At 38.4% G+C, this 27,391-nt stretch overlaps 1 protein-coding gene across 7 annotated transcripts; it reads right to left on the bottom strand.

The window, feature by feature from the left end:
• Nucleotides 1-802: 802 nt before the first annotated feature.
• On the bottom strand, nt 803-25,711 carry ppm1aa (protein phosphatase, Mg2+/Mn2+ dependent, 1Aa). Of its 7 annotated transcripts, none has more exons than XM_051395879.1 (6): nt 25,625-25,711; nt 22,339-23,192; nt 22,116-22,233; nt 21,263-21,374; nt 21,070-21,127; nt 803-2,113 (listed from the first exon to the last, which is right to left on the bottom strand). In XM_051395879.1, exons 2-6 carry the CDS (start codon nt 23,173-23,175, stop codon nt 1,961-1,963), a joined length of 1,278 nt encoding a protein of 425 aa, XP_051251839.1. In that variant the 5' UTR covers nt 23,176-23,192; nt 25,625-25,711; the 3' UTR covers nt 803-1,960. The 7 variants fall into 7 exon arrangements, with proteins under 7 accessions (XP_051251839.1, XP_051251838.1, XP_051251840.1 ...); XM_051395878.1 differs by lacking the exon at nt 25,625-25,711 and adding an exon at nt 24,109-24,543; XM_051395880.1 differs by lacking the exons at nt 803-2,113; nt 25,625-25,711 and adding exons at nt 3,436-5,360; nt 24,109-24,542.
• Between the last annotated feature and the right edge of the window lie 1,680 nt (nt 25,712-27,391).

Below are 27,391 nucleotides of genomic sequence, written 5' to 3'. Positions count from 1 at the left end.
TAAAGCGAAGGTGAAGGATTTATTTGTTTAAAGCTAATTTAATTTAAAAACAGTGAAGTGCACACAACTTTTTGTTGGCCTTGTTTTGTTCCCTGGTTTCACTTTGTCTCCTATTTTCTTCCCAATATAAAATTAAAATGTTTGTCACACAGTACAAAAATAACAATATCATGTCATTAAACAGAATAACGTTAAACAGCTGACCGGAGATAGCAGAAAGCATTAGCTAATAATTTAGCTTACAGGTCGAGGAGCTACATGCTAGATGCTAAACCAATTAGCCGGTTAACTTCTGGGCCTTGCTCTGTAAGTTTTTAAAAGTTTGTGGTGTCCTACCTTGATGTGGAGGGCAGGTTCATCCTGACTCAGTTTTGTGGAGGAAACTCAGCGGCCTCCTCCCCCTTTTCTGTATTTCCCCCTCTCTCTCTCTCTCTCTCTCTCTCTCTTTTTTTTGTTGTTGCGTGTTTTCACGTTAATTGGCAGCAGTTGAACTGTGAGCCGTAAATCAAGAAGTGCGGAGTGTATTAATGAGTCGGACCACCCAAGAAAACTATTTTCTCTGCACTTTCTTCGCGGACAATGTGACGATACTCGAGTCTGCCATGCTCTGAAAACCATGAATGAACATTCACAAGAGCAGTGCTCCCCTGCTGCCACATTTCCAGCAGGCTAATGGCTGCTACAAGTACTGATTAAAGTATTTTTTAAAAAAGGTGAAGTATTCTGGACAAAAACAGAGATCATTTTATTGGATGAAGTTAGAGCCTCTACAACCAACCCCCCCTTTTTTTCTTTGTGTGTGTGTGTGTGTGTGTGTGAGAGAGAGAGAGAGAGAGAGAGAGAGAGCAGAGCATGAAGCTGGGACAGTAAAAGTTCACTTTATTGATAAAAAAATTTAAGTAAATACAGAAAATAATAAATGAACAAATAATTATTCATCGGCACTGGCTTTGACATCAATAAAAATTCCCCCCAGCTCCCAAAAAAATAAGGTCCATTAATCTATTCAAGTGAGGGTACTTTTTTTTTTTTTGTTGATAAAATAACTTTCTATTAAAGCTGAGAACTGCATTTTATTTGGCGACTAATAACATTTTTTTTTTTTCTAATACAAGCAAGCAAGGTTTACACAATCTTAAATGTAGCAGAAACGTCCACTTACAGGCTATAGGTCGGGCTGTTCAACATGCTTCATGATAAAACAGCAAAAATACTAATTTTTCCTCTGCAAGTCTTTTTAAAACAGGCAAAAATCTTGCTAGCATATAAATATACGTCTTTTTTCCTCAAGAGCAGATCCTCAGTCAGTACTGAAAGTAGTGCTTAATTGTCTTCCATTATGAAACCCCACAAAGCTAGACCAATGGCTACTAAAATACCAAGGTTAATCTTGATTAAATGTCTTTCCAGGGTACAAAAAGCATATTTTACATAAAACATCCTTCAAGGGGATTGAAGCATTTTTGTTGGAAAAAAATAATAAAATAAAATATTGCTGATGGCAAGGCCAAGCATCCCAAATCTCAAATGAAAGGTATCAAAGAGATTAAAGTAAAACCATTACAAATCAACATACCACTAATATGGATTCATCTGCCTTCCCCATTATCTTTCTCTCCAATTCAAGTCACACCTTAGCGAGCCGCAGCAACTTTAATCTTTACTAAAAGTACATTTTAAGATTTCACATGAATGGGTTTCAGTGCGTGTGCAGTACTTTAACATTTCCTGCCTTTGTAGCCACCATACATTTTAAAAGACAACTTCTGAAGCCGCCTACAATAAGCTAAGTGCTGTTGAAGAAAAGTCGAAACCAACTATTCTCCATCTGTATATTTCTCACATGAAAACAGGCTGTGAAGGTGACTATTAAATACAAGAGTTAATTCAAACGGACACTTACACACGGCTTTACTGATGATTGTCAATATTTATTAAAGAGCAAATAAGTGCATTTAATTCAGCTGTATAAATGCAGCACAGCCAGCTGTATCAAGGCTTCAGTCTCTCTTCTTTCCTCTGCTGAGCGAGGAAATCCTCCTGCCGGCTGAATGCCTCTTGCCAGCGACTTTTGTTCTCTCACACTTACCCCACACACTCCAAACGTAACATCCTGCAGAGAGAGAGAAAAAAAGATGTCCTCCCACACCTGTTGATGAATTGTGTTTGTGTATAAGGCTCAGGCAGGGCAATAACACGTGTGTCTCTTTATACAAGTGAGGCACGGTTCCCAAAATAGTCGTTTCCTCACATGGATGGTGGTGAATGAGGGAAACCCTTTCACACACACACACAAAAAAAAAAAAAAAAAAAAAAAAACAGCAAAAGAAGCTTGTGGCCAAATTAGAGTGATCGTCATTGACAGAAAATAATTCCCTGTTTGGGCAGGAAAGTCATAAGATGCCTCAATGACTGCTGCTGCTGCTGCTGCAGAGGGTAAAAAGGGCCGTTTGTGCTGTGTGGCGGGTGGCTGAATGCTGCCAAATTTCTTGCCAATGCAGGCTGCCCCCATGAAGCAATGCAGTTTTATTATACCAAGAATATAGAGGAACAATGTCGGAAGTCATGCTTCCCTTCACAAAGCTATCCGAGCTCTTCAATTTACATTTGAGTTTAGTTTCCAGAACCTTTAAGTTGAAAAGTAAAACTTATTTTCTGACACAATCACATACAATATTCACAGGATCAATGTAATTTCACTTTAAAATTGGAAAAGAAATACCGTCACTTCTCTTTATTGTTGACAAGCTGCACCTTTTACTGTGCTGTGAAAAATCTATAAAGCTGAATTTAATGATACAAATGCTGACAAATGTTCTGTTTCAGCTTTTACTACCTTGATGGCCAGATGTTAAAACTGTAATAAGAAATCCCTGCCAGATTTCATTTGCAAAACAGCTCATTTAATGTGTTGGATTCAACTGGATGTAATTAGGCAACAAGTTTAAAAAACAACAAACTAGAATTTTCTTATTTAAACAATTAATTCTACAGTAGACAAAGTTTATATGGAACATGCTGGTGGTGTATGTGAGTGGGATTTGTAGTATTGTAATAAAAAACAGGAGAGAAAAAAGGTGTTTAGTACAATATATGCCGGTTATGAGAGTAATATGCTGATGGTGTGTGCGAGCACATAGAGATGTCAATTAGAAAACAAATCAGGTCACTGCAGATATTCTTAAACGCAAAAGATATTGACAGTCACCTATAGTTCACTCAGCACTTAATACACAATAAAAACATACATTTACACTAATTAATAAAACAGAAGTGTTGTAGCCAGGCTGCACAGCTCCTGACCTTTTCCCTTCTTCCATTCTGCTTAAGAGAATTTAACCTCTAAGATGTCACCTCGTCTTAACTTCGCTGTTGACCTGAACCACACAGCTATGAATGCTTATAATGGCTTTCACATAACACAACATACAATAGTGACAGCTGTGCACAAGGTTTTATTCGTGGACACACATTTCACATAGAACAATGTTGGAGATGTTCCAATCAACCCTTCAGGGCACAAACATTGCCTGAGTTATACAGTACAGTACAGTGTTTACTTTTGGACTTGTAAGTGCTTGACCCACAGGCGGTGTTGGTTCAGTAATCTGTGGCCGTACAGCAGGAATATAAATACCAGCTATCCGTTCACTTCTTGGGACATCCAGCCTTAGAATCAGCAACTTAGCTCAGCACCATTGTTTACCACAGACTATTCAGTCGTGTGATGGACCAGGAAAAACTGAGGAGCACTTGATTCCTCTTGAGTCAAACACACTGGCAGCATGGATGGAGGGCTTCGAAAAAAGTAAGCTCAAAGCCTTGCTTAATGCCCCTTAACATATAAAGTGACTACAGAGTTTTTAAATGGCCTTATCCTAATGTCAAAAAGTTATACACAAGGAGATTGGATACACTGTCAGCATGCAAAGATAAAGATTTTTTTCAACATTGGCAAACACAGCTGCAAAAGTTAATACTGCAGCTGTGGGAAGTTACAGTGGCATTTACTGGGTTGGTTCTTTTGAAATGGGATTTATGATTCTGGTGTAGAAGGGACGGAAATTTACACATACCATAATGACTAAATATTTACTGGAAGAAGCTCTGAGCTCATCAGAAACAAAGGCAACTTGTGAATAATGCAAAAGACAACAAGAATAAAATAAAAGCTTTCTAATAAAGGACCAGTGTGTAGGATTTAGTGACATCTAGTGGCCACGAAACGCTGTCAGGAGCCTGTGTTTGGTTTGTCCCTTCTGTGCTACTGTAGACGGCGGACTTCATGGGAGGCGACCTGCTGCCACGGCTTCTGTAGATATAAAATGCTCATTCTTTGGGAAAGCATATTTATGCATACTATATTACAGTAAGTCCTCCTAAATGTTTCACACTGGACCTTCAACTACAAGTGGAGCCCAACTGCTAAGATACTAGTGAGTGGCTTTTCATGATACAGTAAAAGGCAAGAACTCCATATACTGAACCTATTTGGGGATTTATATATACATTATTTTTTCGATAATTTGAAGTGTGATTAATGATAAAATGTCACAGAAATGTTTTTCTTGAATTAAAAATTAAAAAGTCAGAATGTGGAATAAAGCAGACCCAGTGTGAGTCCTCTCATGGGATAAATCTTCTACTGCAGGTGTCATTTCCCTAATTCTACCTGGCCAGGATGATGCTGTCTTCTATAATTTCCTTTAAATTGTAGTAAATTTTACAGGTTTGTACTGGTCAACTGCCTCTAGCTGAGCCTTAGGCCTCTGCACTATCCGCTCTTACCTTTATACCACATCTAATAACACAATCTTTAACTCTATTGTCGACTTTGCAGGAGAAATCGGTGGGTAGTGTGATGACCAAAAATTAAAACGAGTGTATGAAAATGAGTGTATATATCCAATCAGCCAATAAGTTAATGCTGGAAACAGAATTTGAAATAAAGACTCCAAACAAATGACCTAAAAAGGACTCTAAACCCTTTCTCAGTGATGTTTTGCTGCTTTACTGAGGTTTAGAGAATCACATTCTGCTGTGATTGATGTCTATCAGGCTACATAATAACTTAAGCATAATGAGATTAAGGTAAATTCCCATCCCTGCTCAGTGTCTTATACAATATAAACAGTATCTAAGCCACTGTTTGTAATCATGTTATGCAATGGCCACGACAGGTGTATTTAAGTTCATCTCAAAATGGGGAAAACTATATGGAGAATGGGTAAATGGACATAACAGATGGATGGAAACCAAATTCAATACATGTTGAAATACAAGGCAACAATTGCTCGCTCGACATCTTGTGATTAGTTCTTGTTTTAGCTGAAACCACGGAAGAAGAGGATGTCTGGGTCCTGGGGAGGAGAAGAGCAGGATGCAGATGAAGTGAAGTTTATAGACTCAGATGAAGTGAAGTGACGGCATGCGGGACGAATGACTCAATCACCCATGGGCTGCATGCTACCAGATGTCAGACGGCATGCAGAGGAGATAGAAAAGACAGATCAGTGAGTAAAAAAAAGAGGCAAAAAACACCTTGTGATGAAAAAAAAAAAAAAAACATTAATGGTCGAGGGCCCACTGAAGACGGCATAATAACAAGACACCTGCAGACAGTCATGAACATTTCCATCTCACCACAGCCCAATGGCAGACAAGAGAGCATGCTGAAAATGAGAAAAGCCTGTGCAGGTACAAAAGAAAAACAATTTGCTATCACTCGCATCAATACATTTTCACAGTAAAGGACAATAGTTGGTCTAGTAATGAAGAAAATTGCTGGTATGGATTGAAAGAAGACGGCGACAAAGGTAGTGAACAAATACTGTACGCCTTTAGCAGTGCCTAACCATCGAGAAACAACACTTTTTTTTTGGAGGCTGTACTTTGTGGTCTGGTGAAGTAAATACAACATTAAGTGTCTTTCAGTCAGTGTTGCTGAGCCTCCGTAGTACATGTATCTTTCCCCTTGTCACATTACATCATTTTGTTATGTTTGCAACTGACAAACAGCAAATATGTTTTGAAGGAAACATAATGGATTCAGCCTGTATTACGTTTTCTATTAACATAATGAGATACTGGATACTGAAAATCAGTAAATTGTTCAACGACAACAAAATTTAACATTTCCAGCCAAAATATCAGATCTTGTAATACCATATACTCTCATTGTGCTACAGTCAAAATTTTTTTAGTAACTAACAGCAGCACCCGTTTAAGGTTAGGGAAAGATCGAGGTCTTGGTTTAATACAGTAAAAGTCTGCAGTGACCTGAATCGAAAAACGCAACATGATTATCAACATTTACCAAAACCACAATATTTCCCTTACCCACAGAGCTTTTGTTGTCTGAACTTAACCAAACACAGGACTTGGGATGCAAACCCTGTTCTCTAGAGACAAAGAGCTGAGCTTTGTATTTAAAATAAACGTAGCCTGTGAGCATAATCCAGGCAGAGAGGTATAAATGTAATTTCTAGGAAATACTGGATCTTCCAGAATACAACTCAACTATCATCAGGGAAATCTTCAATCGACATTATACAACATTTTTAATCCATGAGGAGTTAACTGGCTTAATGGGTAAAAATGTTGCGGTGTTCCTTTAATCCAGGTCTGTCTGACAAACCTGTTTACTTCAATATAAAAACACAGACATGAAGGCCAAATAGTGACTACCCTGAACTGCTGGTCCATCACATAAAAATTGCTAATCAAGTGTAAGAATCAATAACATTATGAGAATGGGTTTCTTTCAGACCACCATGTTGTATTGAAAGGGGTTTCAGTTATTTTTCCGTCCGTCCCCTGTAGCTGTGACACACAACTAGTCAGCCACTTGCCAGACGAGTTATTCTGAGAGATGTGGGGGTTTTTTTTCTCTTCCACACAATGAAATATGGATAAGAGTGGTGGGGATAGTGGGCAGCTGTCAACAAATTTCCACAGCGTCCCGCCACCACTGATCAATCAGTCGCGTATCTGAACCACAACAGTGCTGACCTGCTGGCTAGAGCTGACATTAATACTAAATCTTCCAGTCAGTGTGGAGGAACGTCAGGACACAACATGGTGGTGGTGGGAGAGAATTCTGATACGGGCTCTAACAAGGAAAGGTGCTGACGCTAATGAGTGTATCTGTGGCTCTCTAACAAGCCTGCATCGTTTGATGTCCTAATTTACAGTGAGCTGTGTCTCAGGGGTGCAGGATAATGAGCTGGCCTGGGATTCCCAGGGCAGCAGCTTGTGTAACCCACCTCATGCAGGGGACACTTTGTGTAAGTGAGAGACAGACAGAGAGAGAGAGAGAGAGAGAGAGAGAGAGAGAGAGAGAGAGAGAGAGGGAGAGGGACTAGCCAAGCAGAGAGAGCAGGAAGGACATATTCTATGTCTGTAGGAGAGAGGAGGGCGTGAGGGCGTGAGGGGGTGGGTGCATGTCATCCCTGCTTGATATGCTTGTTTGTACACACCAATCATTGAATCGCTGCAACCAAGTGACAAAAGCTTGTGTTCTCTGTGACAAACTGACCTCGGGCCACAAAAACACTCACAGAAAGAGGAAATGGAGAAGGAAAACTAGTGGGTGGGGGGGAGAAGAGGCAGCAATAGAGTCTAGAGTAAATGTTGGATTAAATTCTTATGGAGCTACATCCCATCCACGAAACACCTGTCAAAGACTTCCCTTTTCCCTCGCTCTGCTGTGCTGAACTCAATCAAAACATTTTTTACAGAGCAACCCAGAACGAAAATCTGGCTCCGAGTGCACTCCAAAGCAAATTAGCAAATGTGGAGCTCAGTGACCTCAGTGCAGAGACCATCCACACAGAGTATGCGGTGTGCTCTACCACCCCCACCTCTTTACTGCTGCGTCTGCATGGCTGCATTAGTCAAGCTCAAATGGGTTTTTCCGCCATGAGAAGCAGAGCATGACATGCGCTAAACAATGGCAGGCAGATGACGAGCCAGCTCCATTTGATGATGGCCTCTGCCGACGCTTTTTCTTTTTTTTTGTTTTGGGGGGGGAATATAAGGGCAGCGTGATTCATTAGGGGTGCACAGGTGGCCCGAGATCTAATGAGTCACATTTTGTTCAGTTCTAACATGCAAATGGCTCAAAGGGGATATGTACGTGCCTCAAAAAACACACATTTGTTTTAGATAAGAGTTGTGGTTTTTCTCAGATTTGTTTTTTTTTTGTGTCATGACGTCGTTTCTTTTTTAGAAAATGTTTCCATTCAATACCAAAAAGCTAAAAGTGCAACAACACAGTGGCAATGACCATTAACAGCTAACACGTGGATGATAAATTTGCCACAATATTCAGGTTGACTTGACACCTTAAAAGTCAAGAGCGTTAAATGCTGTTATTTCATGCAACTAAAAGCTGTCATCATCATCTACTTAATAAATAGACACTGACTGTTTCCATCAATTAACTTTCAGAGGACTATTTGTCTGAGTGTGAATGCTACAGCTGGTGTTTCTAATCTGTCTCAGCTATTAACACTGCCCCCCTCTGGCTAGCTGGCTGCCTCATTAAGATGCTGTTTTTGCATCGATCAGTCGGAAATTGAGTAAAAAGAGAAAAGCTATAGGATGGGAGGCATTTAGCTCTATATTTAATAACAGATACCCACTTATTGAGAGAAAGTAATCTGTAAAAAAACACACTTAGATGTAATTAAGCAACAATAAGTCGTTGGAGTGACAGAACAAACCTCAAACTGCATGATAAATCTTGCCCGGCTTGAGCATCTTTGAACAAAACACAAAAACATCTCCAAAAATAGCTTGTTTCAACATGCTAGTCAATTCATCACAGGAGCCACAACAATCCAAATTGTACCTGATCTATTAACTGCTCGCCACTGAGCACCGTTTGAACGTTTGACCTTCTAACACAGCTCATGACATTATGTTGACATTTAAAGTAATCCCTCCCACGGTTCTTAATCCCAGTGGCCGTGGACTGCCCTGACCCATCCTCTGAGCTCAAGCCCCTTACATGCACTCACCACACACCGACAGAAAAAGGCAGGCAGGCAGACAAACACGACTCTGATACCCAGTTAAGTCAACAACACCTCTGCGCTTTAGAAAGCTCATGGGGCTCGAAACAGGCGGGGACGAAAAGGGCTCGCTGATTATCAAACACAGGCTGGGGCATTAAGTCACACACTGAGACTGAATGTGTAACATGATGATGGCCCCCCGTTAGTGCCTCTCATGTGCTAGCATTACATTTGATTTTTCAAAAAAGTATTACCCAGCGATTATTGGGAAAACCCAGAAGTTCATTTAAGACCACTTACAACTGTAATTAAAGTATTTCCAGAATCCTTAAAGACTCTTCTAACATCTGAATGAGAAAATATTATGCCCACCGCATAATAAAAATATTTTTAACCCATTTCCTGCGGCTGGCAGTAGCCCAATATGACATACCGTACTCGCTCAGATAATAAAGCATTATATTGTATATAAATGTAGACTATATACCAATATAACCTGCACACAATATAGTCTTTACATTTTGGTTCAGGTGCAATGGCTACCATCTTTCCATTAGGAAAAAGAGGCACAACCAGATGTTAGACGTGTCTTTAAGGATTCTGGAGATACCTTCTGAACAGCTGTTAGTGCTGTTAGATGAACAGCTGTGTTTTTCACTTGTTTGTAAAATCAGATGCTTTGTTAGCTCTGTGACTCAAATGTAATGGTAATTATGAAAGTCAAATCTTTAACCTAAAAAAAAAAACCCCAACTTAATATGCCAAGCTACTGGAGGAGCCAGGAGAGATACAGTCTCTGTGCAAATTCTGTGTTGTGACTTTGCCAGATAACAAGAGGAATTATGAAGAGATAAGATGTGTCTGGACTTGTGTGACGCATAAAAAGCCTGTGCTGCATCGCAATCTGCGTAATTCACTGTGCAGCTGATCTACACACCAATTTACTCCATCTATACATGAGTCTGAAACTGGCTGTAATGCATGTTCAAGTGGCAGGATGTTTTTTTACTTACATAATTTAGCTTTCGTTATAAAATCGGTATTTATGTATTTAAGTCTTTTTTCTTTACAATCGTAGAAAGTTTCACTTGTGCAACCGGCCCAAACAGATATTAAAAAAAGTGATGAAATGAGAGGTACAAGATGACAACCCATTTATTTAGTAATACATTCTGCAAACTAGAAATTTTATTCAAACTTCAAAGGCTAAAAAATGAAAGAAAGGAGGGAAAGAAGGGGAGAAAATGTAAGGGGCAGGAAGAGAAATGCATCAATTCACAAGCAAGGAATGCAATTTGTTCAATCGACAACACAAATAGTACAATTTAGTTCAGGGAACAAAGCTTTTTTTAAACATTTTCTTTTTTTTTCTGCCATTCCTTTGGAGCTAGAACATAATACAAAATATACAGTTATTGAACTTTGTAAAATCACTCACAGAGGCCTCTGAGAAGCATTTGAATCAACATTGACAATATCTACAGCACTCTAAAGCTATTCTTGAATGTAACCATAAATATAGCAGACATGAATGTATGTATGCACATTTTGAATGCTTACGAGGTTACCATGTTAAAACACTTGCATTTGTTAAAAGTATGACATCATCTGCAGTGAAAAATTAAATAAGCTTTCAAGACTGAGATTCAATAAAGTAGCATGAAAAAAACAAACCAAAAAAAAAGCATACAAACGAGCGATGGTTGAAAAGTTGTACCTTGTGACAACCAGGACAAAGTCACTTTGTTGATAGCTTAAATACCCTAACATGGGGACAGTTTTTAATCTATAAGAGTGTAATGTCAGCAGCATCACTCCTCATAGTGTTTAGTTGAACAAGTACTTTAGGGGGCAACATGAGACTGGGTAAGGCAAATCGGTGAGCTTATTTATGAGCTGAAAAAGCTCAGCAAAGTGAGGCTCAGGTCGCCCTGTGAGGGGACAAATAAACCACCACTGCTAAGGGTCACTCAGTAAACGCCACAACCGAGGTACAACAGTATGTACAAGAGGGCGCAAGCTTTTAAAATCTCTTCAACTTCTGCCAGGTAGTCCTCCGTACAAGAATATACAGGATGCATTCCAGGCAACCAAAGGTAACTCTGTAAATAGCTTTATAATCTTTTTTTTTTCTACAATAACAATTTTCTGGAAAAAAAAAGCTGATTATACAGATGATCAGTGCATATGACTATTGTCATTTAGTCCCACATCTCACATTTCTAAAACCCTGAACTCTTGATACAATTCTAGATTTGAGCTAAGTGAGCATCACATAAGTGGACAAATTGGTGAAAATAACACAGGTGAGCATTTAAGGGCATTGTTTGAGAGGTGGTGAGGGGATCAGCTTATACGACAAGGCCAATAGTGTTCCTAGTCACTAGAAATAAGTTGTCATTTGCAGTAACCACTTAAATCATTACTTGTTTTCTCAACATCAGCACAATTCAGTCAAATACTGTACATTAGCACAGGCTTATCCCACTCAAATAGATCAGTGTTAAAATCACAAGTTCTAGGGGAGAGCCACAAGAAAGCTGCTTTCATTAAAGTCTCCACACATGAACTGCTATCTGAACAGTTTGGATCTACATTACACGAGACAAAAACACTTCCTATAAATGTTATGAGGTATTTCAGTTCTTGAAAATTAAAACAAGGAGAATAGATGCTTGGGGTCATGTTCTTTTGGGGATGGGGGACTAAGAGGGATAAGAGGGCTTTTTTACACAATTAAGTAAAAACACCCAGATGTCACAAACTACATCCAAGCCACTGTTAATATCTGCTAACATTCCAGCTACAGCAATTCTGAGTATTACAAAGCTAATTTCTAGTTTTCCTTCAGTGGAATAAAGTTGCTTATTGAAACGGGTAAATAACCAGCATCATTTAAGGACCACATCCTGAATTGTTTTAATTTCTGGGGCAATACAAGACAGTCCAGGGACGAGGACATATCAATTAACTCGAGATGCCAAGAAATATTGTTTGTTCCTTATTAAGCTTGAAGAAAAAAATGCATGAAATGTTGCTTTAAGAGTCCTCAACACCTACCATGTTTGCAACAAGCAGCTGGGGGCTGAAAACTGTTTGATAAAAGAGACATTTAGTGCACTTACATAATGTATACAAGCAATGCAGCGCAAAATTAAACAGCTTACAGTACAGTTGAAATAAAAACTAAAGGAAAAAAAAGGCATTTTTGAGCAAACCAAATAAACTGACGTGAAGGGTTTTCATTAGTAGGTACACAAATATTAGTTAGTATTGTGGTATACATATAATAATGTAATTTTAAACCAAAAAGATGGAAATTACATTATGTTTCTATGTACTGCTGTTTGTTGCAATTGAGCTTTTTGATAGGAAGGAATATTCAATAAAACCCATTTTCACGCAAAAACTCACAACAAAATCAATTTTCCTACTTGACATGTTAACTGTATTGAGTCAAGACAGGAAATCTACAGAGTTATAAGATGTTGTTACTCATGTCATTTCTAGGGCGACTGTCTGTTTAAAGGTACCCTATGGAGTTTTCACTGTAAACACACAGGTTTACATTCAAACACTTCTTATCAAAATGCATTTTGTTTATCTCTAAGGCCTAACAAACATGTTTAATGCTAGTAATCAGGTTGCGGTCTTATCGTTCTTTATCGGTTCACTTTTTATGGCATGTTACCACGACAACAATTGCTGACATACACATTACTGCTCTGCAACGTCAGCAGAAGTGTGATTCACATCACCTCTTGTTTTTGTCCTGTATGTTCATCCTTGTTTTCAAGCTAGTACAGTGTGGACGCAGTCGTTAAAACATTTCTCTACAGCACCACCAGTGGTCAGAAACTCCAAAGAATACCTTTAAAAGCTAACAAACAATAAAAGTCTCTCAGAACTCACTCTAACAACTTAACATTTTAACATCTTTTACAGGTAGGTTCTCCCTTTATATTGTTACTTCTTGTGATATAGACTTTGCAATTACAAAATTTTAGTGGTCTTTGGCCTTTATGACACAAAAGCATATTAGAGAGCAGCTAATTTAGGATTAGTTAAGTTAAGTTAAAGTCTTTGTTATGTTAAAGATTTAATAATTTGCTACCCACCACCAACCTAAATGTGGTGAAATAGTTAGGATTGTCATTTTGAGAAATGAAGAATTACAAATTTAGTCCATATTTATTGTATATTATATAAATGAACCTGTTCTAACCTTCAGTGTTAATCAGAGGGACACCAAAGTATAGAGGGAAACCTTTGTTTGCCAAAACACACACAAATTCAACTAACCATCTCAAGACAAACCAGAATCACATTTTGTCCATGGCAAAAAACTAACTCAAGCGACATGATTTATTCCTTGAAAGTTGAAGTCAAAAATATATACATACATGAATTTCCAACAATGCAATTTCACACAAAAAAATAGCGAAAATAAATTTGAAATAAAACCATTTCTCTTCAAGAAATATATCTACTGTGTGTGTTAAATACAAATTTAGTCAGTGACTATTGATCTTTTCAGAGGGGGAAATTAACAGATTTTTATTTTTATTGTTTTAAATCAACCCACAGATCATCAACACTATAGCAGCAAACCGTATTGTGCTCTGGCTTATGGTGGGGTGGGGGAGGGTTTTAAGCAGAGAAAAAACTGATGGCAATAAAAAGGTGCTATACAACCATGAGCACTCATTACAGTTAGCCAATTTGTTCTCAGATTTAATGTCCAAATAAGACCGTGTGAAACAAAACAGCCTTGTAAGTTTTACAGTCAACAGTTTCTCCTATCATCAGACTGATAATGGGTGATTTTCTTTTAAAATAGTCAGTGCTTAAACGGTTCACATCAGTCAAATTATCAGATGTTAAAGGTAGAAGCTAAAAAAAATCTATCTGTACCACATACAAAAACTGAATCTCATGAAAAACAAAACTTGGCATAGGCTGTAATAAAGCTGAAATAAGTGATTATAAATCATATGGCACCCATAGTGGGCACTGGTAACGATGTACATTTAGAAACTGATATTTAAATATGACACAATAGATGTGTAAACTAGTCAAGACCTAACTAGCTGCAAACCATTGCACACTATGGGTCAATTGAACTACTTGTGTCATCTCAGGTTACAGTATAGTTCTGATATATAGCTTGAAGTTGTTCAAATAGCGTAACAGCATGTAAACTCTGTTATCCAAAGCTTTTTGGAATAAGAAGTAGTGAACGCCTATGTTGAGTTGATATGGAACACTGGCTGAAAAAAGAAAGGGGGCAGACAATGGGTACGCATTGGGAAAGCAAATCCCTTAAACTCCAGCTTGGTCTGTTGTCTAAACCACCTTAGCAAAATTTAAATTAGAGTTGCACATACAGATCTGCCTTTACACTAACACACGTGCGCACATACATACACACAAGCACCCACGCACGCTTGCAAGTATCTATTCGCACAGACAAACGTGTTAACAGGGGTATTTTTTTCATCAGATGCCTTGAAGAAATGAAAAAAAAAAAAAAAATATTTTTCACACTTCCAAAATGACTGAGAAACACCTTTGCCATTGCCATTATTATTTGAGCATGTACAGAAAACCACTTACAAAAATAAAATACAATAAAAAAAAGCACAGGGAAAAAAATAATTAGGATTTAAATGGTTTGATATAGAGAGCTTACTGTGCTGTCAACTATACAATTTACCCGTTTCTTAAAGGAGAATAGACTAACTGAAAAAAAAAGAAAAGAAAAGAAAAGTAAAAGCGCAGAGACATTGTGCCTGGAGGACAAGCAGAAATATTCACTGAATAGACATTTGTTACAATTCCAGAAGAGCAGGAAAAGGCAGATAGTGCATAAAAGGTTCTCTTTTTCATTTCTTTCATTTTTTAACTTAAAATCAAGCTGCATTAAATACAGGCTGTTTGTACAGGACAATTGCACTTCACAAAAACAGAAATATACAAACACACACAAGGAAATGTGAATCAAATTAATTACAGCAAAAAATCTTACTACTTAAGCTGATTATTTAACAAAAAGAAAGAAGACCTTGTGGACTTGTTATGGATTACTTTAGAGGAGAATATTAGGGTGGTTGAACATAAAGGGGAGACAAGACGTTAGGGATCCTGAACTCCAGCGTGGACTGGTGCTGCACTATTCCAGGTTTGTGTGCATGCAACTCCTCCTCTTCCTCTTCCTCCTCCTCCTTCTCCTCCTCCTCCTCCCATGAAATTCCCTTCTTAGAAACCAAAAGCTCAGAGTGACGGAGAGACAGACTGCTGAGCTGAGCTGCTGTGGATCTTGAGAGGATGGTGGTTTGTAAACTCTATGCTGTGTTAGTGGTAGGAGGTTGTGTTACCACATGTCGTCTGTGGACGCAGAGTCCTTGATAAGAGAGAAGAGGGAGGAAAAACCCTTCAGACTCTACATGCACCAGATCTCTATCAAGAGCTGGACAGGTTTAAGCATGTAGGATACAAACTGACAGAAAATAAAAAAATCATCCAGGAGTTGATGGCGATATCAACACCATTATTTCCCTCAACATCTTTGATGCTACTGTAAATACTTTTACAGACAAACTGACATATTATTTTATCAAATAATGAACTTTTTTTTATGAAAGCTGCATTAATTGACTACAGTTGAGTACCCAACACCACTATATACCATCCCCATAGATTGTAAGTGTAATTCAGGTTTTCAAGGCCACCTTGTCATGTATCATCATGTACTGAACACATACCAAGTATAATCTGTAGCTTCTATTTGTTTCAAATTTACAGTAAAATAAATGTTTTCAAACATGATAACAGACCTTACAGTTCAGGTAAGTGTAGTGATGATTTTAGCACCCTTTCAGCCGAAAAGCAAACCACAAGTAACAAGACTGATTGATATCGTTAAACCAAATCTCTTGATCACTGCATATGATCTACTGCAGTATGCAGCTATAATACGTAAGCTTGTAAGAATATAAATGTTCTGTCTCACTAAGAATAACAGTAAAAGTAAAAGTTTAAAATCTGCAAATAATCAATAATTGCACAATAAATATTTGGTTACTGTTGATTCAGGTTTGTTTAACACTTTAACTGAAAAACATCTAACTTGTCACTATATGGAAGCTCTAAACTATTTAAATTACGATACAATAATTGGTCCAAGGATTACACAAACTAATTGCCAACAGTTACATAAAACAGATGCCGCTTGAATGTATTTACTTGTACATATGTGATTGACTATATACTGTCAATGCCCATATGCGATTGATTTGGCTCAGGATATGACTTATTCAAAAAGCAGACCCCAAGACACATGCCAGCTATATGTTCATATAGCTATATTCACAACCAAACGTGGATGAAAACAAAAATGTGCAAGTCACAGAACTGGAATCAGTCTCTAAAATACATGTGTAACATAGAATACCAACCAAATGATACAGGAGACATGTATGCTACTTTATGCATACTTGTTTTAATCTATTTAAGGCCTCCTCTACTTCAGGTTTAGGGTTGTTTTAGGTTTGTTAGGAAGTGAAAATGTTTGAAGACTCTGACAAACATTGCGTAATTTGCCACCTTTCCCGAGTTTAGACATTAACCTGGCATCGACCATCCATTGGGTTGAAACCTTAAATGTGAAAATATATGAATTTACTATAGTTCAATACCCACATGCTAAGAGCTCAAGAATATTCTCAAACTGACTGGCATTATTCTTATACCTGTTGTAACTGCAGTTTCATTTTAGCACTACTTGCAGGATTCATCGCTGATGATCATGTTTGATAGCCAATCCTAAGGATCGATATCAGGGCTGATCCAGGGTATATTTGAATGGATCAATATCGGCAGTGTAGTGAATGTGAAAAACAATCTTGGCGCACTGGTGCAACTGACATAGACACCTGGATTAACATAATACACAAACGAGCTATGCTCCAACACTAATTAATATAACACCACTGTGTCTAGTAAAATGTTCTGATTGGGTCAGGAGTTCTCAAACTTATATCATACACTCATATCAATAACGTAATCTATAACCAGTATTTAGGGCAAAAAAACTGACAAAAAATAGTCAACGCTGCATACATACACCGAGCATCTCGGAGAACTAAATTTTCAGGTTGTATGTTGAGTGTGCACTTGGAAGTGGTTTTATTTGGACGAATGTAAGTTTTGAATATTGAAGGTCTTTGATCTGCATGTCTTGAAATTAACTTGTTACAATGAGTGAGATGTCTGCAAATAGTTAACAGCTTACATCACTACAGTTTAAAATAGGAACAAATATTGTTCACAACAAAAACACCTGAATGTTTCCCTGCATTATTCATTTTTGTTTACAAGAAAAGTCTAATTTTAATCCTATATACCAAACTACTTGTATATGGATAAAGTAGTATAACTCCTTACTAAAGTTAATGTCAAGTTGACGTAACAAAAGTAACACACTTTATCTATACATTTCTTTATGGATAAAATCTATTGTTTGTGTATTATTTCAACGAATACTTTTGATTTGTTAAAAAAAAAACAAAAAAAAACCGTTTAAATTATTTGTCTTTACACCACTGTGAGTTTTATGGAGAGGAACTGTAAATACTATTAATAAAACCTTCTGATAAATGTTTTATCTTAATACAAACAAAACTGCCAACAACTATCAGGAGATGATGTCTATAGAGTTTTGTTCCAAAGCTAGACAATGCCTCAGAGATTACGTAAAAGCAGTAAGGGATGTCTCAAACCACCTATCATTATCAGAAAATGGTGATTGAGGTATAGTAGTCTTTGTTCTATTATTGACACTTATTTGTTGTGGACCTCAACTTCAAAAAGACGGCCCATCTGAATTTAAGGAAATTGTACTGGCAGGTGTGGTGAAGAGTTAATATTTCTGGTGAAAGCACAGCCACTACCCTCATAGAGGTAATGCAAAATACCTACTACAGACTCTCCAAGGTTAGTCACAGATTAGACACAAGGCAAGAGAAAGAGAAATTGCCACCTACCACTGTATGCAGTGTGTTCATGACTACATCTGACATCCTTTCTTATAGAGATTTTAGTTACATTGTGTGCTTTTACAAAACACTAACCAGTGCCGGTATGACATATACCCTGTTAAAAAACACACAATTACACAGCCATACTGAAATATTTGACTCCTGAGTTTAGTATGGGCTATTAGGATTTCTTGTCACCTATCTTTATTTTCATAAGTGACAGACGGTTAATACATTTTATACTCGGCAAAACATTACCTATTGATGTCAAGGTCTTGTCTTAAGAATTGAGAAACAGAATGAGCCAGATGAATACATCAGGCAAAAGGACAGAAGCCTATTTCTACAGTGCAGACTAGATTACAAAAAATAAAAAAAAATCAATAAAAAACTGCATTTACTTCATAAAGGGTGATTGTCAACCACACAAGGATAAGTACGACTACTAGGATAACTAGATGAACAACAACAACAACAACGGGCTGCATATCATAATGTTTACTGTTTGAAAAGAAGGCATGTGAAGACTGAGAAAAAGGCAAAAAGAGTGTGTGATCTAATGAAGAGAACAGAACTCTTCAATTATAACGCTACATGCTATCACCATGGTCCCAACACCAGATGGTGATACAGATATATTCCTAAGGAGATTCTGGTGGGAAAGATACTATCAGAATGTTTGTGCACTAGGGGTGTAAAGGGCAGTCCACACCGACAACGTTAACTGTAACAATAATGATGTGAGCATCTACATTGATGAATGATAATGTTGTGTAAACAGTGGACCTAATGCGCCGCACAGCTTAGGATATGGGTTCACGGTAGAGATGTTCCTGGGGACTAATCTCTGTCAATTAAACAGAAATTTAAATTCAGAACAGTCGACTAGTCTTACTACAAGCAAGAATACACTTGAAAAAATAGCCAGAATTGAGCATGACGTATTCGATAAGGTTGAACAATGTCTGAAAAAATATAGCCTGTATTTAACAGCCATTTGAAAACATTATATAGATAGTTAATAATAACCTGAGCGGGATCAAAGTGTCAGTGGGTTGGGATGGTGAACAATTAAATCAGTCTTAGATGTAACAGCTAACCAGCTTTGTACAATGAAGGCCTACATTAATTAAATATTAGTAAGAACAGAATAGTATTTTTCTTTAAGCAAATAGCAAGGGTAGCAACAGTTAAACGACTAGTAGACTAATCACACACATCCTTAGTTTATTAAGTTCGGCGCTAGGAGAATCCAACACTGGTAGGAGAGTTGTCGTCTTTTGAAGCCAAATTTTACTTCAATTAAAAAGATGATATCATTAATGGCTTCAGAGACCCCATCAGCGCAAAAGACTGTGTCAGTATGTCTCAGGTAAAATGATGTTTCATGTGTGATTTGCAGCCTTAAATTACGTTAAATAAGTTGTATAACACAATATCATTCATCAAATCGCTCTGAGTGATCACAATGATATGGTTCACCCCTGTCGTTGTCTTTATAGTTGTGGTGTGGACTCACTTGACTTAAAAGATATATTTATAGTTATTGTTATACTTATTGTTCTTGGTGTGATGTGTGTAGATCGCACAAAACTTTAACAAAGAATGAATAAAAACAAACAGCAGGAAATGTCCTTCATTTCTTCTAAAAGGCACAACTAATTAAATTAAGTTGATATGCAAATCAGTTTTTTACCTTCATGAGTTCGTATCACATTTTTAACTGATATACTGTGCAAAAGTATAGTGTTGGACACATATAGCAAAATCACTACTGGACTGGCTTCAGAACAAGGCAGTTAAAATCCTTGGGTGGCCATGTCAAAGCTAAAACTTGAATTTCTTTAAGAGTTATTGTAATAATTTAAAAAACTGTTCACAGCTTTTCCCCTTCCTGCATCACCAAGATGGAACTAGTCTGCAAACAAGTGGACAATGTCTAGATGTGCAAAAATGTATCCTAGGAGACTAGCCAATTCTGCCAAAGGTGGATCAAATGACTGACTGAGTAGTCATTTGATCCACCTGTAGATAGATAAGGTATTCTATCCTTAAATACATCTGCAAGCATTTGTAAGAACCTAATTTCACTTTCTCCACGGGAATCCTTTTGTAGTCTGGTGGCAATTTTTATATTCAGGCTGCACCACATATTAACGAGGAAGTCAAGAGACCAGGCGTTTCTGAAGGTACCCTAATTTTTTAGATAATTCAATGTTTGAAAGTAATTTTAGAAGTCCATCTTTATACAAACTAGAAATACTGAAACAAAGTGCCAATTTTCACTGTGAAGGACAAGATGACAAGCACAATTAAAATGTAGCCGACGCAGTGAGCTTATCTGCTGAAAATTTAAAAGCACAATATTTGAGTGGACAAGGGCAACAGCTTTGAGGTCTGTTTGTATGCAAAGAAATGATGAGCAATGTTCCTTTTAAACAAGTATGTGAGAGAATGTAGGTTTTTATTCCATCCACACAAATACCAAACAATTTCACTTATTAGCTCTCTCCTCTTTGATTTAAGGAATACTGTTTAGTGAAATCAGCTCATGTGGTATGAAACAGAGCCTTTTTGCCACAGGACCTGCAATCCAATTGTGGTATTCTGTCAAAATTAAAGCTTGTGCAATTGATATTTTACTAGGAGTATTTAAAGGAAACAATCAGACCATTGTTTGCCAGTGTCAGCCATATAGGTAAATTGTAGTGTTACAATATAATGGTACTTTTATGCATTTTCTCTCTTTTTTTTTTATTCACATAAATTGAACAGAAGACAAAAAGACACACCGGAAAGGTCACTGTGTCATTTTAGAGTCGATCAGAACCATGTTTTCTCACTGCATTTTAAGTAAAATTCACTTGGCAACAAGAATATTTCCTTGTTCCATCTTGTTGAATACCAACGACATGCAAAAAATTGGTTAGAATTTGCTGGTCACACGTCAAAAATCATACTTCAAGCCAAGCATACCTACAGGGAGTTAGAAGACAAGCTGTGATACTTACTGTGTCATCACTTCGGTAGGGGTTGAGTTTGTTGTAGACCGCTTCAATAACACTTCGTCTGAAGGGAAGTAAAAGTATGAAAATGTTAGATGTTACAAAATAGAATAATAATAATAATGATGATATAAAAAGAGACTGAGTAATTAAACTGTCAACTGTTTTGTCATCAATTCTAATCACAAAGCTCACTCACTTGCTTGCCAGTTCTCCTCCAGGGGGGAGGTTAGGGATGGCCTCAGATGCTAACGTCCGCATAACATGGACCAAATCTGGGACACCTTCATCCCCTTGCTTTTTGAGGATTTCTGTTTGAAAACAAAATTACAGTCTTAAAATGTTTGGCAAGAATGTGTTTCTAAAAACAATGTGATTGATATAACGCAATTAAAATGTTGGAAAAACTTGTATCTATGTGTATAACGATGTGTGGAAGAGAAAAAACTGACTGAATATTATCATGTTTAAATTTAAGCATAGAAGTTAGAGTAGGGTAGATAAATCCTGAAGGGACACCATTACTATTATTGATACTGCACTCTCTCTCTGAGTCAAGGGTCTAAGGATGCTAGACAAGCACTTTGTTATGCATTTCATATTATGTACGCTTAGATAGAAATAGGATTATAGGCTACTGTTTTGTGTGTGAGAGGAAGATATGGTAAATTGCAGTGTTACTATTTACAACAGTTTTAGGGATGTGTTGTTTTGTGTGGCTTTTTTTTAATGTGTTGAATCAAACTCAGTCAGACTCTAAGATGTTATGTTGAATACTTATTATTATTAGTGTGGTGTTTAACCATTTTCAAATTCTGTTTTCACTGACCACTGTAGATGCTTTCTAAACATAAGTGAATCATAGGAACACAACTGCTTTGTGTTTACCTGGCTCTTCACACAGCTGTGCCAAACAAGCATTTCTTTATTTAAAAACTAATGTAAAAAACAAGGAAAACATGGGGTTTACATTAAACAAGGAAAAGTCCATAACCAAAAGAAAAGAGCATTATTACGACAATATCCCACTTTATCTCTCTACTAAATCCTACCTTCTACTCTGCTCTCCAGATATTTATCCAGCTCAGCCTCCCGTTTCACTGCTTCTGGAGATACCTTTGGGGCCCCAGGAAAGCAGATTAACACAACACTCATATTGTCCCGGCTTCCCTGTGGAAAATAAAGAACAAAAACAGAGGTTGTGTGAATCAACCATGACACCAAAACAGACAGTGTGTAACAAAATGTCAATGTAGGTTTTGTGGACTACCATACCTTGTACAAGCAGGTGTCAACAATTTCATTGCTGACTCTTTCAAGATCATCTGTCACCTCTAGCCTTGACCTGACAAAGTCACACAGTTCCTCATTGGCCATGACATCCCAGATGCCATCACATGCTAGTATAATGAATTCATCTTCTCCCTCGCATCTCTCTATTGCATAAACTTCAGGCTCAGGTGACACAAGCTGCTCTGTTGGGCCTTTTCCGTGCACACACTTGTAGTCGAAGTCTCCCAAAGCCCGAGACACAGCTAGGGACCCATTAACTCGCTGGATCATGACTGAGCCGCCGGCATTCTGGATCCTTTCCTTCTCCAGAGGGTTACTGGGTTTGTGATCTTGTGTGAAGAAGTGCACAGCTCCACCCCGGCTGAGGAGTCCCCGCGAATCGCCACAGTTGATAAAGTAGATATGGCTTGGAGAAATCATCACTCCCACTGCAGTGGAGCCACTGCGGTCCACACCGTGCTTCTTCTCGGAGATGGTTCGCATGTGTTCATCGATCTGCAAGAATCCAGTGCGGATCCCATTCTTCACGCTATCCACAGAGGCGTCTTCCTGCAGAGCAATCTGGAAGTCTGAGTTGCTGGTGATGTGCTCCAGCAGGTGCTCACAGCAGTACTTGGCCACCTGAGAGCCAGCATGCCCATCATAAACAGCAAAGAATGACCAGGGGTCAAGACCATGAGGCAGACCAATTACTGCTGTGTGTGCATCTTCCATCTCTACCCGCCAGCCCTGCATGCTGCTCAGCCCATACCTCAGGTTGTTACCCTCACCACGGGAATTGTATTTTTCCATCTTTGGTTTGTCCAGAAATGCACCCATTGTTTCCTCCTTAAGACCTGAAACACAAATTAAAAGAAAGAAATTAATTTACAAGATATGGCAGAAATGTTGTGTTTCCTACAATAGCTAATTTAAGCACTGTGGATATATTCAGTTTCAAGTCATGTTATTATGTAAAGGTATGTTGGGAAAAAAAACGGAATATTTTTCCAAAAATTATACAATTTATTAGTGCTAAACATAATGAATAATTTTCTATATAAATAACAACCCGTATAACATCCATTTGTAGGCAGATTAGCATCTAGGAGCTTCAGGTCAGGCCCCCTGCTCTAATCTAAAAATAGTGGACCTGTGCACACATTTGGGCTACATATTAGGAACACTGCTGGTGTGGATCAGATAGAAACGCCCTTAAAACAGATAAAGTTGAACATAAATCGTATTATGAATAGACCGCTGGACAGCATCTCTCCGACCTTCGCGACGCACAACACTTCACCACACTGAACTAACATAATAGTTAAAGCCATCGTTACATACCAACAGAGCTAACGTTAGCTAACCGACTTACCAGTTACTCGATAACCACCAGAAAACAATTTTCAGGAGATCTGACAAATCAAACATTAATGCTGCCGCTGTGGTAAACTCATAAACACCATAAACCTGCTCAATACGGACGGCGTGTGGTGTTGGATTAACGTTAAAAGTTAGCTCTGTAGTAAGTCCAGACCACAACCCAAATAAACAAACAGCCTTGGCTTGTTGCGGGCCTTGACCCTTGTCCCTCACAGCTAACTTTGACAGGCCTCTCTCTCTCTCTACCAGGGTTTGCTAGCGTTATGTTGAGGCAACGAGAGCCCTCGGCCTATCGCTGAATGCTAACGTGGCTAGGAGAGCTAGCTGCCCCAACGTCCCCCCCCCCTCCTCAACAGTTGCTGGCTCGAGAGTAAACACTTTGTGACTTACCAAATATCCAAAATACCAGCTGACAGCAACTGAAGCAGCGACGGTAACAAGGACTGACCGGCCGCAGTTCACACCGGAGAGCTACACCGACGAAATCAACCGGGGGGAGGGGGGGGGGGTTGCAGCGGTTTAGCTATGCTAGCTAGCCAGTTAGCTAGCAATGAGCAGTCGTCACTCAGTACTCAGTGCATATAAACGGTTTCAGCGCGCGGGTCCCTCGGTGCGTGCGCCCGTGATCATTACATCATCTCAGCCGGCGATCGAAAAGATCTTCGGATCGATTTCCTTGTGAATTTGTGGGCCGGAGCTTTGTGTGGGTGAGCCAGGGGGAAGCTGAAACGTCTGCCCCAGCCTCTCCACTAGACAGCTTGACAGCTTGCTAGCTAACGTTAGCTTCTGAGGAGCACCGAGCCCCCCCCCTCCCTCCTCCCCCCGGGGCAACAGCGCCAGGCTGTGAGGGGATTTCTGCGTAGTGGCCGCAGCGGGTAATTACAACTTCCGGCTCCGTTTCAGAGCGAGGCTGTCACAAAGCCTGATGTCATACATACTGGAGGGCCTTGGCTAAGAATATAACTTGGATTAAAAGTTTAAAAACTTACCTCACTAATACTTTTTTTATTTTTTTTTTTTTTTAACAGCTTATATTTTTGAGAGGGTTTGATTAAAGTTATACACGTTTTACCCAGAAAAGCGTTTCACACAGCTCCACTAGATAGACATCTTGTACAAAGATTTTGTATTATTTTATGAATATGTTATATTTGGATTCTTTAGCCATGACGTTAAAGAAAAGGAATATATTATACATTTTATTTTAATTTTTCCAGCCAAATTCTATATGCAGACCGCTTTTTACTGTATTTTTTGCAAAGATTTTGCACATTACATAGATCTCAATCTTGTACCAATAAAAACATTGTTAAAAGCTGTAAGACTATGTGTTGCCTGTAGAGTATTTATGTAAATAAAATGTTACCATTGCTTTGTTTCTCCCGGATTATCTCCTGTGTTCTGAAGGAGCAGATCTCTTTGGACTGATATTGTGGATTAAACGAGAGACACTTGTTCCATCTATGAGTTTTGCGCTGACTGTAATGATTCTTAAATTGTCTATACAATTACAAATTGTGACTGAAATGTTACCCCCCCCTTTTATTAGTGTATTTGTTTATTTACATATATATTTTGTCTATTTTTCTCACCTTCTGCACTTAACCCTCTGCTATGTTTGAATGTATGAATTTTGCATTGAGGTTCTTCTTCTCAAAATGAGTGACATGTGAAATTTTTTTTTATTTTTTATTACAACTTCCGGGATCATCACATGACGCACATTGGCCCACAAAGCATTTTCCCCATATACAAATACATTGGAAAGGAGCGGCCGTAAAATCGTAAATATATTTTTCTCACAGTCACAAACCGCCCAAAATGTATTGTTGTAATTAGAATTGGCTCAATTCAGTCTAATAACAATTGCAAAGTCTAGTGTGATCGTGTGATTATATTATTTTACCCCATTGGTGTGTGCGGGGGGCGACAGGGAGGCAGCTCGGTCAGCGGAGGTCTCGGAAGCGCATGCTCTCCGCCGGCTCGATTGGAGAAGGAGTCCTGTGCGCATGCTCTGCACGCAGTAACAGTGAGCAACTTTCATAGGAATGAATGGCACAGAGCCACTAAGACAGGACCCGGATGTTGCAGGTTGCGTACTCGAAAACATGACATCATCCCTGAAGCGTTGTGGCTGCTCAGCCTGCAACAGAGAGGGCATGTACACAGGAACATGGGCACCCAAATCTGATACAGCCTGCACATCGTGCCACAGATCTTTATGGATTGAATGTAGCCTATCTGGCATCTCAAGCACACTGTGCTCTTATGTCATTTTAATGGGTGACTGAATCGCATGTGCAAACAATCAAAGCTGTAAGGAATATTTGTCATATACAAGTTATATGTGTAGTGTAATGCAATACGATGTGCTCCTAAGTTTGTGCTAAAATAATAGTGTGAAAAATAAGAATTACAAACAAATACTTGTAAATAATCATAGGTCACAAGTGCAAATATACAATGTGCAGTGCAAATGATTCCGTGAATACTGTGCTGTTCAAGGCTGAAGATATATGGACAAATATGTAAGTCAAGTCAGAATATATTCGAATCAGTTGATGTTTTTAATGTAGAATGTAAAGTCCTCTTGGTTGCTAAACCCTCAGATTCCTCAATGGTATATGCCAATAGGCAGTATAATTAATGACCATGTTATTGTTCTGGTGTTCAGGATTAGACAAGCCTATGCTGCATATGCCATCTGTATGGCTGACACCAATAATCAGAGAAATAAACTGCCCTTTTCAACAACAAATACACAATGCAGGAGTCTGTATGTCCTTGATGCTAAGAAACACTCTTGTCCACTGATGATGAGGATGAGACAAGCGGTACTTTACAGACTTAATGTTTGTTTTTTGGCATTTTACTTTTTATTTAACAGGGCAGTAGAGAGACAGACTGGAAATGTAGGTGAGAGAGAGGATAACATGGAGCAAAGGACCTTGGGCCAGACTCAATCCTGGGCCGCTGTGGTAAGGACTCAGCCTTGACACGTGGTACAGGCTCTACCCGGTGAGCTACCGGGGAAACCCACAGATTAAATGTTTTATATCCAATGCCATATGTGATAACAATGCTCAGGATTCTGTTGTAAAACAATCTGTACCTCTCTTAGTAGAGCCCAGTGTGATGGTCACCTTTTCAGCTTCTGATATTTCTCTGTTGACCTGTGCATTATTGCAGCATTAGAAGCCATGGACAAATTCTTCCATCTCTTTCTTGAGGCTTTTTGTATTGCTGCACATTTTAAAATGGGAAGAGTGAGCCTAGCTTATTTTGGTTTTCCATCTCTGTTTTGAAAGAGAATTTTGAAACCATGTTTTAGAGAACTAACAAGTTTCTGTGTAACACTTTGTCACTGTTGTGGTTGAAGGTCATTATTGCAAAAAAGCTGAGATCCACCACAGAGAGAAAAAAAGGGGCAGTTTCTGCAACCTCATGCAAAGGCAGACTAGGCGAAGACTATTGCCTATGAAAAAGAAATAAATACAGTATAGATACATTTGATTGATTGTCTGATAAACCGGCATTATATAGTGAAACCATTTCAAAAACTGGGAATAGAAATATGAACTATTAAAGCACAATAACAGTTGACATGAATGGTTGTGGTGTGTTAATCTAAATTAAAAAAAAAAAAGAAATTGCCCCAGGGTCCACTTGCAGG

The sequence above is a fragment of the Dicentrarchus labrax genome, unplaced genomic scaffold, assembly GCF_905237075.1.
Source record: "Dicentrarchus labrax unplaced genomic scaffold, dlabrax2021, whole genome shotgun sequence".
Lineage (NCBI taxonomy): Eukaryota > Metazoa > Chordata > Actinopteri > Moronidae > Dicentrarchus > Dicentrarchus labrax.
Note: the sequence above shows the minus strand (reverse complement) of the source record. Positions and strands in the feature narration are given on the sequence as shown.

Coding starts and splice junctions, on each gene's coding strand:
- ppm1aa (XM_051395879.1), bottom strand. CDS start 23,175: ATGGGTGCATTTCTGGACAAACCAAAGATGGAAAAATACAATTCCCGT. Junction 22,234..22,338: donor TTGACACCTGCTTGTACAAG/GTATGGTAGTCC, acceptor TATTTTCCACAG/GGAAGCCGGGACAATATGAG. Junction 2,114..21,069: donor CCTACCGAAGTGATGACACA/GTAAGTATCACA, acceptor CTCTCTCTGCAG/GATGTTACGTTTGGAGTGTG.